The sequence below is a fragment of the Lagenorhynchus albirostris genome, chromosome 7, assembly GCF_949774975.1.
Source record: "Lagenorhynchus albirostris chromosome 7, mLagAlb1.1, whole genome shotgun sequence".
Taxonomy (NCBI): domain Eukaryota; kingdom Metazoa; phylum Chordata; class Mammalia; order Artiodactyla; family Delphinidae; genus Lagenorhynchus; species Lagenorhynchus albirostris.
This window is the reverse complement of record NC_083101.1, coordinates 45,197,194-45,212,718: the sequence shown is the minus strand read 5'-3', so window position 1 is coordinate 45,212,718 and position 15,525 is coordinate 45,197,194. Positions and strand designations below refer to the sequence as shown.

The window sequence follows — 15,525 nt, the reverse complement described above, 5'->3', positions numbered from 1 at the left end:
AGAAACGTGGACCCTGTTGACACGAACATGCTTCATTCAGAAATCAACAAAAACTGATTGTGAAGAACTGGGATGCATTCTAGGCCTTCTTTGTAGGATCAGTTTTTCTTTTACCTTCTAGCTTACTGCTTCACACAGTATATTATGTAGACCACTGGTGGTCCATGGGTAACCTCTTAAGTGTCTCATGCAAATTTATAATCATTAGTTAAGATGCTTAAAAGAGGAGCTCTTTCATTTGTTTCAAACCCAGGGTAGTGACTTTCTCCCTGTTAATTCATGAAGTTCTGGGAGCACAGATAGCATGGCTGCCAACCAGCCCAAAATGATCCCCAGACCATTCTTGTGGGAGGGCAGGACAGAGCCAGTCTCTGCAAGTGTGTCATTCACATCCAGTCATCAGTGCACGGCATGGATAAGAACGTTAGCAAAGATGGGCTGGTGCCAGGAAAGGTTTTAACAATTGACAATGCCATTTGTTCCATATCCTGCCCACGGACATCAAAGAAGGCCACTGCCCTTTCACCTTTTGTGCTGTCAGTTGATATGGTAGCCAGTGGCAAACCCATCGGGGCCGGCAGTGTTTCCCTCCTGCAGCTGATATACATCCATGGCATCTCCAAGGCTAGATTTTCAAGAAAGGAGGGAAAACCTTGGCAAGCAACTTGGGTATATTTCCAGCTTCATAAAATAAACATTTACCAAGGATCCGTGTAGGGATGAAGCATTATTTTGCCAGAATTCACAGTGGCTAAGCAACTGACCTGCGAGTCATTCATTAGAAGGTAAACATAAACGAATGTTTGCTTCTCAATCGAATTTCCAGGAAATTACCAAATTGAAAGTCACTTCATCTCCATTCGCTTAGCTTGAGGCCCCTGGACATCCTACATTGCCAGTGACATCCTATAAGTGCCACTAAGACTGACAGCCCATGGCCCATTATACATGTTTTAGGTTTTCTATGAATGCTATGTCTGTGCTAAAGGATCCCCAAATCACTAATTTAAAATTTTTTAGTTGGAGCTAATTTCAACCTTACAAGATTAGATTGGGGTTATATATTCCCAGTTGGATATTACAATGGGTGCAAACCATTTCTATCTGCCCCTCATTGGTAATGTTGACTTTCTTTACCTGGTCAAGATGTTGCCCAATTTTCTCATTCTATAATTACCACTAAATCATTTGTTATGGTCAGGAACTTAGAAATATTTTTTCTGTGTGCCTAGTATGCAAATCCTTGAATAACTTCTTGATTATGGGACTTTTCTTACTATTGTCCCATTCTGTTCAAGTATTTTCATTTAATTTGCCTTCTTTTATAGGTTCTGATGACCTAGTGAATGAAGCATTTGACTTTGCAAAGAATTTGTGTTCCTTGCAGCTGACTGAAGAAGAGATTGCTTTGTTCTCATCTGCTGTTCTGATATCTCCAGGTAGGGAGGTCTGAGGTCCTTACCTTTTTTAAAAAAAAAAAAAACTGTTTTGCTATCTTTAACATGAATTGCATCTACCTAAGCCAAGGTGCTCTGAAGAAACTTTAAAAGAACTATATTTTCTTTAGCAAGTTGTGATATTTTTGGACAATTCAAAGAAAAGTAGCCTCAGGTTAATTTAAATATCAGTTTTGTCCCAAATGCAAGAGTAGGATGTGTGGTAAGGGTGACTCCAGATTCAGAAAAGCATGATCATTTCTTAACAGATAAATGAAGACAAATAGTGGCCTGAGTTATAACTAAGTTCTATTTTGATTTTAAGAATAAAGGACATAGACAAAAATGTCCAGTTAGGTGAGACTTAGTAGAAATATACCTGAATGAACAAGCCAGCATAGAGCCTAAAAAAAAGTAAAACATACATTTTCTCCTCTTTAAATATCTCTTTCGTCGGCTTTTCTATCCAAATTAATGTTGGCGTTCTCACTTCAGGCAAATGCCTCTTCTTTTTTTATGCAATATTAGAAGCTTTAAAAGGAGGTAAGGACAGCAGAGGGAAAAAATGGCTCTTACTAAAGACTGGTAAAGGAAGAATCTCCGATGTGGTGGTAGACATTCTAGGACAGGCTCTGTCACCAGGTATGTGTGTGACCTTAAACACTTGACCCCTCAGAGCCTCAGTTTCCTCACCTGTAAAGTAAGAGGGTTGAGCTTCATAATAATAAACAAACACCTCGTCTAGCTCTGAAATGCAGTAAACAGCAAACAGTTTTCAAAGAAGGTATGGTATGACATTCATAGATCAAATAGCACTATAGCCATTAAAATTCTTTTTAAAAGTATATGCTGGCTTGAAAATGTATGGAATCCTAATAAATGCATGGCTCAGCCAGAATGAAAAGTCAGAGTTGCTCATTCAGTCATCTGTTCAGTTAGATTTGGGGTCAAGGAATAGCAGTTTTATTGACAGTTCTCTATGAAAAGAAAGACACATTCCTGGTCATTTTTATGGTCAAGAGACTCATTCCTTCTATAACCCGTTTATCTCTAGAGACTTGATCTTTCTTATACCTAACATATTTTTCAGTGAGGCTGGAAGAAATTAATCTTCCCTGTGATGGGCCCTGTTGACCTGTCACTCTAGCTATGTCTACCCATAATACGGCCTTTACACTTTGTATCTGTTAGGCTTTATTTACTTATTTTATGAGGATTTTTATGAGGATAAATTTTATGAGGATTTTTAAAATCTGCTTCTGTTTTTTATTTAACTACTTTATCAAGAATGGAAATTAGTTATCAATTGGCATATCATTACTAACAGTTTCTTTTGTGGCTCTGTCTAAGATCAAGCTGTTCCTCCAGGCTTTTTCCTTTTTCTTTTCTTTTTTTTTTTTTAAACCCTAGAAAGTTTCCCAGACTTGGCAGCACAAAGCTAAATGGAAGAAGTGACAAGCAATATTTATTTCTGGTAGCAACCACTTGCCAAATAATTTTCCTCCTACCGTTTTCTCATTGCATTTGATTGCTCCCATTGATTATAGTTCAGGTGATGATTAGTTCTAAGCCTTTGAGTCCACGATGAGGGAGCTGGTTTCACTCCGGTTCCTGCTTAATTAAAGGAGGCATTACAAAAGTCACTGTCCTCGTAGGTATGCGTGTGACAAGTCAGTAGATTCCCAGCAGCAAATATTTAAGACATGGCATATCAAATCTAAACAATCCATGAAGATAACTGCCCCAGTTGGAAGGCAAGCCTGCTGCTTATGAGTTAGAAATCAGCTGAACTATGAGCCTTTTTCTAGGAAGAAATGCTAAAGCCATCAAACTCCACGAAGTTTGGAAGCATGTTATTTAGCTTATTCTACCCAGCGGGGAATCTTCCAGCCCCAGTCACAGACCCACACTCAGAGGCTTCTGCAACTCCAAGATACCTTGTTTGCCACCCTGGCTTAGTGCCATATTCAAAAAGGGAGGAAAGACAGTATTCCAGCCTGTGTAGGCTCCATCGCATGCCAGACCCCACCCTTCCGCCCAAGTTCTTGCCATAATAGTTACTGTCTATTCAGCTCCAGATAGTTTAGGGAAGGGAGAGGCAGGGGAACTTAATGTATTCTGATTGACAATTGTCACTGAAGGCTTTTGTGCTCACTTACGTAAGGGTTTGCTTAACTGTTGGCTAGACTTGTCCTGGCCCTGTCTAGGATTACAGAATCGAGTTTCTCACCTGACCTGAACTGTGTTCAGAAGGATCATGTCCAAGTTCTTTTCCATGAGTATTTGTTCAGAATTTGGAGACTCTAGGTGTCTCTTCACTGAAGTTTCAACCTTAGGCGTTGACACTGGGCTGAATTTTGTCACCATGGTATAAAGCGTCTAGGAAGAAAGGAAGGACGGAAGCAGGGAACAAAGAGAGGGAGGGAGGGAGGAAAGAAAAAAGAAAGGAAAGTGGGAAAGGCTAAAGGAAAGGAGGGATTATCCTATCTATTAAATTCAATATAGAAAAAGAGGACTCAGGATTAAATTTTTTAATTGATTTATGTTGATGCTATATAAATTATAACTTAGCTTATAAAAGGGAAGGGAGATTCTGAATTCCAAAAACACTCCTTTACAATAGGTTTTCTTCACTTCTATAATTCATTTCTTCACAAATCATTAACATAAACTTTGAAAGAAAATCTAAGCGTATGTCCAGAGAAAAAGTAAGAGATGTAAATTGTCACAGACAATAAGACACATGGAGTTTCTCTGAACCATTGTGTCTTTACCTCCACCCTGATTCTGTATGTCAATGTTACTGTCATCATAGAATTTCTTATAAAATATTTGTTTTAGAAAAATAATGACATGTCTTCAGAAGCAATTTGGAACTAATTTGGAATGGGTCTGGTACTCAGCACTTATATGTATGTAGGTGAAATACAACAAAGCTTACATTCTGTCCGCTCCTTACCCATTCTTTCCCTTTGTCAGACCGAGCCTGGCTGATAGAACCAAGGAAGGTCCAGAAGCTTCAGGAAAAAATTTATTTTGCACTTCAACATGTGATTCAGAAGAATCACCTGGATGATGAGACCTTGGCAAAGGTAGGTCCTCAGACCCAATGTCACTGAAAGAGCCCAGTGAGCTGAAGAGGGCTAGTCACATAAAGCAGGGGACATTTCTGGGCTAGTCACATAAAGCAGGGGACATTTCTGGGCTAGTCACATAAAGCAGGGGACATTTCTCAGCAGCAGCAATTTCTGAAGATTACCAAAGGTTGCATGAATTTTGAGGTGCACATTTTAAAAGGGAGACTGGGAAATTATAATAGATTGAAAGGACAATGGCTTTCATAGGGAAGGACGATACTGATGGATCTGAACCACAGGTAGAGGAAGACAAATCAATGATACTGATGGATCTGAACCACAGGTAGAGGAAGACAAATCAAAGGACAAATCAAAGACAAATCTTTTGTTTGGAAGAACAAAAGCCTGAAGCAAGGAAACAAGTCCTCAAAAATCATATATGAAGAAAGAGGAGACTTTGTGTCACTTGGGAGTCAGGTCCAGGCAAAAGAATGGGTAGATTTTTATTCAAAATGAGGAAGAACTATAAAGTGACGAGAATTGGGGAACAGAGGGTAGACCACTGTGTGAAGGAGTGAGGTCCCTGTCATTGGTCGTATTCTTATAGATACTGCCTGGTTTCCTTTCAGGTATGTTGTAAATGACAGTCCTACCCAGAATCAAAGATTAGACTGATGTCTTGTAAATTTCCCTTCAACTCTAATCTCTTCAACTCTACTCTAGGATTCTTTCAAAATGAAGTATCTCAGGGGCAAAAAGCATGTACCATGCTATCCATTTCGTGATTCAACTTAATTAAAAATAGTGATCTTTAAGAAGAATACTGAGAAAAGTTGTTTACCAAAGTAAAATGATCATAAGAGGACAAAGGAATTTTCTAATGATATTCAGTGTTATTTTAGATTCTAAAGTATCTTAAATTTCTTAAGAATTGGAATTTTTTTTTAGAGGTTAAACAACTAGGAAATAGAGCCTATCCTTAGTTAAAGATGATAGGAATCCTACTCTTTATATTTTTATCATTAAAACCCTCCCACTCTGCTCTTGAAGTTCTTTATTTTAAAAAAGGGGGGAAGACTCTGTTAGAGATACTATCAGATTTTACTTTGCACATACAGAGTACTGCTATAAAAAACCTCCATGAGTTAAATATGCTGCTTCATTATGGTAACATTTTGTTAAAATTAACACATCACTAGGAAGAACATTTCTACACTGTAGAGTGATAGTTCTTTTTGGTGCAACTTTTCACTTACCATGTGGGCAAGGACAAATCTCCTGCTCTTCACACCTCAGTTTTCTCCCAGGTAAGAGCAAAACTTCTACATACATAAGCAAAACTTCAGATACACTGGGCAGAAAAGACAGTAATGTGGATATACGCATCTGTCTCTGTAATGGCTCCACAGCATATAGGCATAAATACATCTGGTTAGTTAATGTGGGCAGGGAGGAAGTTTCCTGCATTTGGGCTCTCCCAAAGACTTTGGTCCCCATATTTACCACCCTAAAATTAAGAACTTAATAAAATCCAGAGTTAGACAAAAGTTGTTGCTATTCTGCTTAAGGGATCATCTTCTTGTCAGAAAACTGGTTTCATCATCTCTAAAATGAAGATCATAATTTCTTACTGCTATAGAGATGTGTAGGTTCAAATGAAATATTTCCACTGCATAAATTCTAACACACTGACATGGTGATTATTACATCCCAAGAGAGCAACCCTCATGCTTATACCATTTTCTACTACCTGGTATCCTGGTGGTGGTCTGAGGTATTTGGGGTAGAAAGGAGACAGAGAAATTGAAGATGAAAGATATTTAATAGCAAGAAAAAAAATTAAAACACCAAGTGAAGTCAGCTTAACTCTCTTTTCTCCATCCTTAGTGGGAAAAGTATACAATTATTTTCTTTAAGTTTTTTTTAAGTATAATTAACATACAACATTATATTAGCCTTAGGTGTACAGCATAATGATTCAATATTTGTATATATTGTGAAATGAACACCACAGTAAGTCTAGTTAACATCCATTCAATTCTTTTCTTATAGAAAGAATGTTGCAAAGCTGGGAATCAGAGAAAGCATTAGAGAGGATTATTTCTTACATAAAATTCACTGGAGCCAGATGACAAAGCATTGCTTCCACTGATCAAGTGTGGATATTGAGTTTTTGTGGGGACCCTTCGCTGTAACAGTCATCATTTTGATAGGATGTTCTGTGAACTAATGTGGAGGGACCATGAAAAGAAATGAGAACTGGATTCTCATTTATCCCAGCTCTGGACCGTGTGGTTTTGCATAAGTCACTCCATTTGTCTAAGTCTCAGATTCAACTGTCGAGTCCTGGGGAAGGGAAGAGGGTGAGACAAGTCTCCTGAGTTCTGACTGCTTTAATACTTTAAGGACAATGGTGCCATTGACATATAGGGACACCCTCTCATCAAACCCACACTCCCCAGAAGGAATAAATAGCTTTATTTAAACCTAAGAAAAACTATTCTACCCTCCCACAGATTCTTCTCATCTTTTCAGAAATTCCTTCTTTTCCTTCATAGTCATGGAGCTCTTCTGCCTCCACAACACCTCTAAAACAGTGACCCCTCTGGGGAATCTGGCAAACATCATGAAACTTATCTCTAGAAAAATGTGCACATACCCAACTGTTGTATTCAAGTCCAGCGGTTCAGGTTACATCCCCAGTAGGTGGGGTAGATCTGCCTTCTGTGCCGTGTGCAAAGACTGTTCATGCCACCAACCAGTTTCACCCTGAACAGGTGGAGCAGACTTAGGTGAGGTGCAGGGTTCAGACATAGTCATTAGATTTCATCCTAAAAAAACTGTCTTCCATACACTTTCTGCATGCCCACTTCCTGAAATTAAAGTTCAAGTAGCAATGCCTTATACTTTTGACCAAACCTGGACCTAGGGAAGATTTGAAATTCAGGAATTCTTATCCATTAACTAGAAGGAAGGTCTCAACCCCTATATGTTAATCAGTTTGTTTGTTTGTTTGGGGTAAAAAAAAAAAAAAACCCTATTAAAGAGTCTAGTTTCCTCTCCTCATGACCATAATAATAACATGTAGCATATTTATAATAAACCATCAGAACCACTGGCTGCTTAGTCACCTTGGACAAGGGACTTAACCTCTCTGTGCCTCAGTTTCCTCATTTGTAAAATGTGATAAAAGATAGTATCAATGTCACATGGTTATTTTAAGGACTAAATGAGATCAAATATAAACAAGCTGCATGGTTCATCACAGATAGTACGTAAGTGCTGTTGGAGTTGCTGTGGACAGAAGAAATTCTGTTTTGGCACGGAAATGTTTATCCAAGAAATGGGTATATTTGAGCTAATCAACTGATGAATGATAACTATTTCAAAAGATGGAAGTTAGGGGTTTAGGGAGGGGGAGTATGACATTCCAAGAGATGGGGGCAATGATACAGACGTAAGAAAGTATAAGGTATACGCAGGCTATGAATAATAGTTAGATTTGGCTGGATCCTGGATTTGAGAAGTGAGGAAATGAGGTCACACTGGTCACTTTCACTAAAGCTCGTGGAAAAAAATACATATACATGTAATATGTATAGAATGTATGTGTATATGTATATGCATGTATACATATATATTTTTAAGCCATATGACTGGGGGAGGCAGCCCATCTGTTTTCTGGGCTTCAGTTTTCTTGTCTCTGAAATGAGGAGGTGGGACTGGCTGGTCGTTAAGTTCCCTTCAGTATAATATTCTTTGACTCTAAAAGAGAAAAACAAAGGTTCCTTCTGATGTCTTCTGCCTTCCATTGCTCTGTCCCGTGCGACAGTTTTAAGGACTCTTTAGATGTTCTGCCGCTACTCTAAGTGAATAAATAGATGGATTTCTACAAGTCTTGCAGATTCAATTAGTTCTATGGCAATTGAATTTAGGGTGATATTCCAATCCCAAAGCTGTGAAGCATACACTGTTGATAAAGCCTGCATCCAGGGGTCAGCATTCCCATCAGGCTTTGCGTTTCTAGCATAACGATAACAAAACTGCATCATCAACAAGGGGAATTTGTCTTTCTACTGTAACAGTACCAGGTTACTAAATAAAAGCTTAGAAGAGGGGGCTTCCCTGGTGGCGCAGTGGTTGAGAGTCCGCCTGCCGATGCAGGGCACACGGGTTCGTGCCCCAGTCTGGGAAGATCCCACATGCCGCGGAGCGGCTGGGCTCGTGAGCCATGGCCGCTGAACCTGCGCGTCCGGAGCCTGTGCTCCGCAACGGGAGGGGCCGCAGCAGTGAGGGGCCCGCGTAACGCCAAAAAAAAAAAAAAAAAAGCTTATAAGAGGGAAGGCTTACACAGCCCTATTTTACACGTTAATAATTGAAATATTACCTGAAAAATTACTCCTGGTCACTCTCACTTTACTAGTGCTATTAATATACAGATTTAGGGAAAAAAAAAAAAAAACAGCCATGTTGACTCATAGATAGGGTCTATGGAGCACAAGCACTGATTGAGAGATTAGTGAAAACTGCCAAGGGTCATTTACATTGATTTTCATTGTTTGCTCACTGAGATCTAAAGAGACTGTGTCATGATTAATGATAGGATGTTTATGCCTGAAGCCTGCTTATTCTTCGTTCAGGACACTAGGTGTCACATTAGAATTCCTAGTAGGTGGGCCTAGGGATTCATCAGTTTAATCTTAAACAACACAGTCTGTCCAGCCAGGACTTAAGGGGTCCTAGTTCAGATGATGTGGCTATGTGGGCTGAGCCTCCTTGTTCCCCTGCATATTTGGTTAGGAATTGGTTTTATATTTAAATTTTCTATACTTTCTTAAAGTATAACATACATGCTGGAAGTTCTTAAATCGTAAGTGTTTAGTTCAGTGAATCATCACAAAGTTAACATACCCATGTAACCACTGCCATGTAAAACTTGGCACTCCAGGAGCCCTGCTCAGGTTTCCTCACATGGTATATACACTGCAAAATAATGCAAGAGTCAAAATTATAAAAAACAGTTCAATAGATCATCCAAGTTTTTAAATTCCAAATCGATACTCAAGAAACATAGCTTTCTCATGGAATAGTTTTCTACTTCAACCTACATGTATATTGAGTATATACTGTATGCCAGATGCAAAGAAGGGAAAGGCAAATAACACATGGTCTTGGCCCTTTAGCAAGCGGTTTCCTTGAGGGATTCCTGTGAGAGACCAAATTATTGCAATCCATTTTAGCCATTTATAGTTTGCTGGCATACACTACAGGTCCAACACCCAGAAATGTCAAGGGTTGTCCATCGGGCTAATGGTCTATAATAAGAAGAGATGTTTTGATGTTTCTCCTCACTCATCAAGTTGCAAGTCAATGCATTAGTTAGGACTCTTGGGTTACACATAACAGGAACCAACCCACACCAGGTAAAGCAAAAAGAAAATAATAAACGAATGCAGAGAAATCTCATCTAAGGTAAAAAATTCAGCCCCCATTCAGGAAACACTAGAACAAGGAATTAGGAAGCCTTCAGAATTCTCCATCTCACAAGTTTATCTCTCTTTATGTATCTACTTTATTCTTCTCCCTCTCTGAACACCAGTTTTCTCTGCTTCCCTGAAGTATGGGTAGCTCTTAGCTCCTTAGGTCACTCATAGTTTCTGCTACAGTAACTTGCTGGCTCACCGTCTGATTCCAAATTCCAACCCCAGTTAAACCAAATGTCCACTTCCACTTTAGTCAGCCATTCCCTGAGAAAACATGCCATACAGCGTGGATGCCAGCATGGAGTAAGGATGGTGAGAGAGGGCTGTGACCTGAACTGATATCTCCAATTCAGTATTAGAAATCTAGGCCAAGTGTCTAGGTTTAGCTGAACAAAAACCCAAAAAAGAAGTGAGTGGGGAATTTCCTGGTGGTCCAGTGGTTAGGACTCTGTGCTTCCACTGCAGGGGTCACGGGTTCGACCCCTGGTCGGGGAGCTAAAATCCCGCATGCTGCACAGCCAAAAACAAACAAAGAAGTGAGTGGACAAGAGAAATAGATGTATGTAACCTCACTTAACGTGTCCTGTCTTTATCAGTGCTTCTGAAGTTTCTTCCACTTTGATCAAGCCATTGTTCACTTCCTGCTTCAGGTTGGAGGGCATCTTGATGGCCTGGAAGCCCACATGAACACAATCCTTAGTTTTCACCTCTGCATGTTCCATTCTTCCAACATCAAATGTACCAGCTCTCATAAAACCACCCTCTGGAAAGAAGCATAGGATTATTATCTCTTCTCCAACAGCTGCTTTTTAGTCTTGTAAGACCCCTGTAGGTATAAGCTAAAGCTTCCTTCTTGCAAGAAATGTTTGTCATAAGAGAGAGATGAGTGTGAAAATGCCTTTTTATAGACCGTCTGTCTACTCCTGCTATGGAGATTATAAACATGAAGACATTTCATGATTTGAAATCGACTACCCCCTCCATCTCCAAGTGCTTCTGGATCACCACCCCAGCTGTTTAAAAAGTTGTTGAGCCATTAACTGCTGCTGAGGTGAGCTCCCTTTGACTTGAGGGTCCTCCACCTGCAGTACATAATATTAATGAGCAGTAAGTGACTGCCTGATGCTTCCTCCAAGAGGCCCTTCTGGGCTCTGACAAGTGCTGCCGCTGCTTCCTCATGGCCTCCTGGCCCATGGTGCCTCCAGAGTGATGGATGCCCCTCTCAGCACTTCTGTTCCCACAGCTAATTGGATGCCTTGAAATCAGTCCCTCCTGAGAACACAGAGGTTGGCGAAGCTCTTTTGTCTTTTTCGGTGTTCTTTGCTCAAGTGGTCCCAATGCTCTATAAGAAAAAGCATTTGTCACCATTCAACCCATTCTACAGATGAGCAACAGGGACAGGATTGAAGTCCCCTAAAAGAGGGAACTAGATCCTGAACCAGACTTTCTTAAACCTAGTTTTGGGAAGGAAAGAAGCAGGAGTCCATATTTACTTTCCCAAACCAAACCCGTGGTTAAATATTTCCAATAAATGAACTATGGAATGATTTTGGCCATCCTCATACATTTAATTTTTCAACCACCCATTCTCTAAAGGAGCAGAAAACTGCTTTAAGAATTGTAATACATAGAATTCTACTTTATGAATCACAGTTTACTAAATGAGCAACTTACTTTAATTGCTACAAGAAAATGAAAATCGATAATGATGTTGCTTTTCATTTCAATAAAAGTAAATGGCTGATTTTCCCCATGCACTAACCCACAATACACAGAGACTCAATTTTGGGTGCTTGGTTAGTGGCTAAGCTGGTTTCTTGCCCTCCATGTTATTTGGCTGAACAAGCATGACCTTGACTATTTCTCTCCTTGAGGGAAGCATTATGTGGGAATGACACATGACATCTAACACAGATATTGCCAGGATGGGCCAGGCACTCCACAGATAGTGTTGACTCATTTAACCCTTACAACAACCCTCTGAGATAGGGACTGTCATAATTGACATATGACAGATAAGGAAGCTGAGAGGTTAAGTGACTTGCCCAAGATCACACAGCTGTAAATAGCAAGTCTGGGAGTCAGACCCAGACAGTCAGGCTTGAAAGCCCATAGTTTTATCACTAGACTAATTCTCTTTATATAGTATTTGTGTCTCATAGGGAACTCAGGAAATTTCATTATTTGTCTCTCACCAAACTAACAGAACCAAGCAAATGAAACCTTCCCTCTCTTGATATGATAACTTTTTTTTTTTTTTTTGCGGTACCGGGCCTCTCACTGTTGTGGCCTCTCCCGTTGCGGAGCACAGGCTCCAGACGCGCAGGCTCAGCGGCCATGGCTCACGGGCCCAGCCGCTCCGCGGCATGTGGGATCTTCCCAGACCGGGGCACGAACCCGTGTCCCCTGCATCAGCAGGCGGACTCTCAACCACTGTGCCACCCGGGAAGCCTATGATAACTTTTTTATCGGCCTCCTGAAAAGAAGCTAACTTGACACCCCGTTACCGGGACTATTTCTAATATGATAAAGAATTTACTCGTCAAAGAATTTACTTTGAAAAACAGTTGTAAATTTATGAGATTCGAACCTCTTAAACAGTGTTTCTCAAAGTCTGTTCTATGGACCCAGTGCACCAGGATCCTCAGGATATTTGTTTCAAACATGAAATCTGAGCTCCACACCTAGATTTCGTGAAACAGAATCCCTAGGAGTGGATCCCGTAATCTGCATTTTTAGGAAGCACTCCGATGGTTCTGTGCACACCAAAGACTGACAAGCATTACAGAGTTGCATCTGGATGTTTTAGCAGCTCCACACATCATCAATTCAACTGCAGATGATTATAGAAAGCTTTCAAAGTCTCTCTGCCTTCAGTAGCTATTTCAGGGAGAATTGTAATGTGCAAGAAGTGTTCCGAAATTGTTGCAGTCTCCTTCTGTGTGAACCAGCTGGTTAAGAAAGCTTGAATAATTTCCCAAGGGACTCTAGTTAAAGTGGACACTTGTGCACCCTTTACCTATGAAAATATAGAAAAGACACGGCTTTCCACCCTGGACTCAAAGAGAATCTTTCAGAATGGGATTCTGATAATTTTTCTCAAAACCCTACGAAAGACCTTAGCAGAGACTATGAGACCTAGCATAACCTGACCAAGCAGCCTCCCCAGCTTTATCCTTGAACATGCTCACCCACGGCTCCAGCGACAATGAACTTCCTTCAGTTCTAATAGCACCGATGATCCTGGAACATATTATGTACCCCCAGCCCCAGCATCTAGTTAGCTCTCCCTCTCCCTTCAGAGCCCAGCTTAAATGGTCCTTTCTCAGAAGTGCCTGCTTGAAGCAGTCAGAGCATTCTATTATCTACCACTTGTCCTCGCATCATTCCTCCATGGCACTCACCAGTTTTTCGGTCTGCTTTTGACTATGTGGTCACTTTATTCATCTGTCTTCTCCCATAGTTTATAAGCAACAACAGTACTGTTGTGTGAATTCTGGTGTCTAGTAGAAGTGTCTGCTACCAGTTTAAATACCTCATAATGTTGGAGAGAAAGTCTTGATTCTCAGTCTAAAATTTAACATCCATTCTATAAAGATTTCATGATTTTGTTTTCATTTCTATCCCTATCATTAAATAGCAGTGGAACTAGAAAGTCTGAACTCCAGACTTCTTTATGTGTTCTAGATCCCTTTAATGAATATGTCAACAAGTCTAATCCTGATGCTATTTTTAAAGTTGCTTATAGTGTGGTTATATAGTCATTAGTTGTTAAAAGGAAAGTTAATAAAAGAGTGGAAATTTCTGATTTTGAAAAGCCACAAAGTAACTATTTATCTATTTCCTCCTTTACTTCAAAGGCTGAAATGGTTTCTTATTATTGAATAGGGTAGGGAGCACAGTGGGCCTAATTGGTGATTAGATGGGTTTTACTTAATCTTATCATCACTTTCAAGTGTACCCTTGGTCAGCTGTATGAACTATCAAGCTTATCGTTTGTAAAAGTATTATCTATATGAGAACATTTCTTATTCCCACAGTAATTTGATCACAATGACATTTGGTTTTAAGCAATTTTGACACTAAATGATGGATTCTAAGTGTTCCAAAATTATGTGTGTCAAAAGCTAGAATTGTTCAGAACCTAAGACCTAATAGCATTTAACAAACTGTGGATATTTTAAATTATTAAAACACTGTCTTCCAGGTATTTAAACTCAAAAAATTACATTCTACATGATACTTATATATCAAAACCTAACAATTATAAGTGGATATTCTCCCATGAGTTTTTGAAACACCTCCTTAAGGAAGGAAGCTGAGTGCCAGTGACTTCCCAAATTCTCCCTGGATTAAATATAGGTTTCATTTTACTCATTACGGTGGGAAAGGATTAGAGAGCTACCGGCAAGCTAGTGACCTTGACAGAAAAGCAGTCCAGATCGTTGTGAATTACACCTCATATGATTTAGGTTACACCTTCCTAACACTGTCACCTTCCAAAACTAAAAATTCTGATATTCACATCATAAAAAATCTATGGGAAATGATAGATAATAATATTAGCTAACAATTGTATTTCATGCCTACAGTATTCTTAACACTTTCATACAAACTTCCTCACTCAGTTTACACAACAACGCAATGAAGTACGTGCTATGAATAAGCCCATTTTACAAATGAGAAAACTGAGACATAGAGGATGGCACAGCCACACGGCCATTTAGCTATTTTAGAACCAGGATTCCGACTCAGTCAGCCTGCCGAGAGAGCACCCCTCCTAACGATTAAACTAAACTACCTCCCGTACCTACTTTATATAAGAACAGTGAATTAGGAAGCTTGGTCCTGCTTTCTTTCCTTCTCTTTATTTTCTCGTTAGAGAGTCAGGGAGGGAGGTGTTTTGTTTTGTTTTGTTCTAAAGGAGAAGCTGAAAGTGAGCCTTCTTTCTTTTTGAACATCTTTTTCCAAAGCCAGTTCCCTTCATCTGAGGCCAGGAAGGACACTGATTCAGGAGACAGAGCACTAATGAGCTTCCCCCTTTGTCTCCTTCCCTGTCTCTCCACTCTGCAGTTAATAGCCAAGATACCAACCATCACGGCAGTTTGCAACTTGCACGGGGAGAAACTGCAGGTATTTAAGCAATCGCATCCAGACATAGTGAATACACTCTTTCCTCCGTTATACAAGGAGCTCTTTAATCCTGACTGTGCCACCGTCTGCAAGTGAAGGTGACGAGCGAACTGTCTCATAGTCATGGAATGCAGCACCATTAAGACAAAAGCAATGTGTTCATGAAGACTTAAGGAAAATGTCACTACTGCAACATTAGGAATGTCCTGCACTTAATACAATTATTTTTCACCGCTACAGTTTGAAGAATGTAAATATGCACCTGAGTGGGGCTCTTTTATTTGTTTGTTTGTTTTTGAAATGACCATAAATATACAAATATAGGACACTGGGTGTTATCTTTTTTTTAATTTTATTCAGGTATGTTTGGGGAGACAACTGTTTATAGAATTTTAT

At 39.8% G+C, this 15,525-nt stretch overlaps 1 protein-coding gene across 1 annotated transcript in view; it reads left to right on the top strand.

Annotated features, from left to right (window-relative positions):
• RORB (RAR related orphan receptor B) overlaps positions 1-15,225 on the top strand; it is a 49,739-nt gene extending 34,514 nt beyond the window's left edge. The window contains exons 7-9 of the mRNA XM_060153201.1: positions 1,329-1,439; positions 4,416-4,528; positions 15,070-15,225. Coding sequence (XP_060009184.1) covers positions 1,329-1,439; positions 4,416-4,528; positions 15,070-15,225 — 380 coding nt within the window. The remainder of the gene's footprint in view (positions 1-1,328; positions 1,440-4,415; positions 4,529-15,069) is intronic.
• The last annotated feature ends 300 nt before the right edge of the window (positions 15,226-15,525 follow it).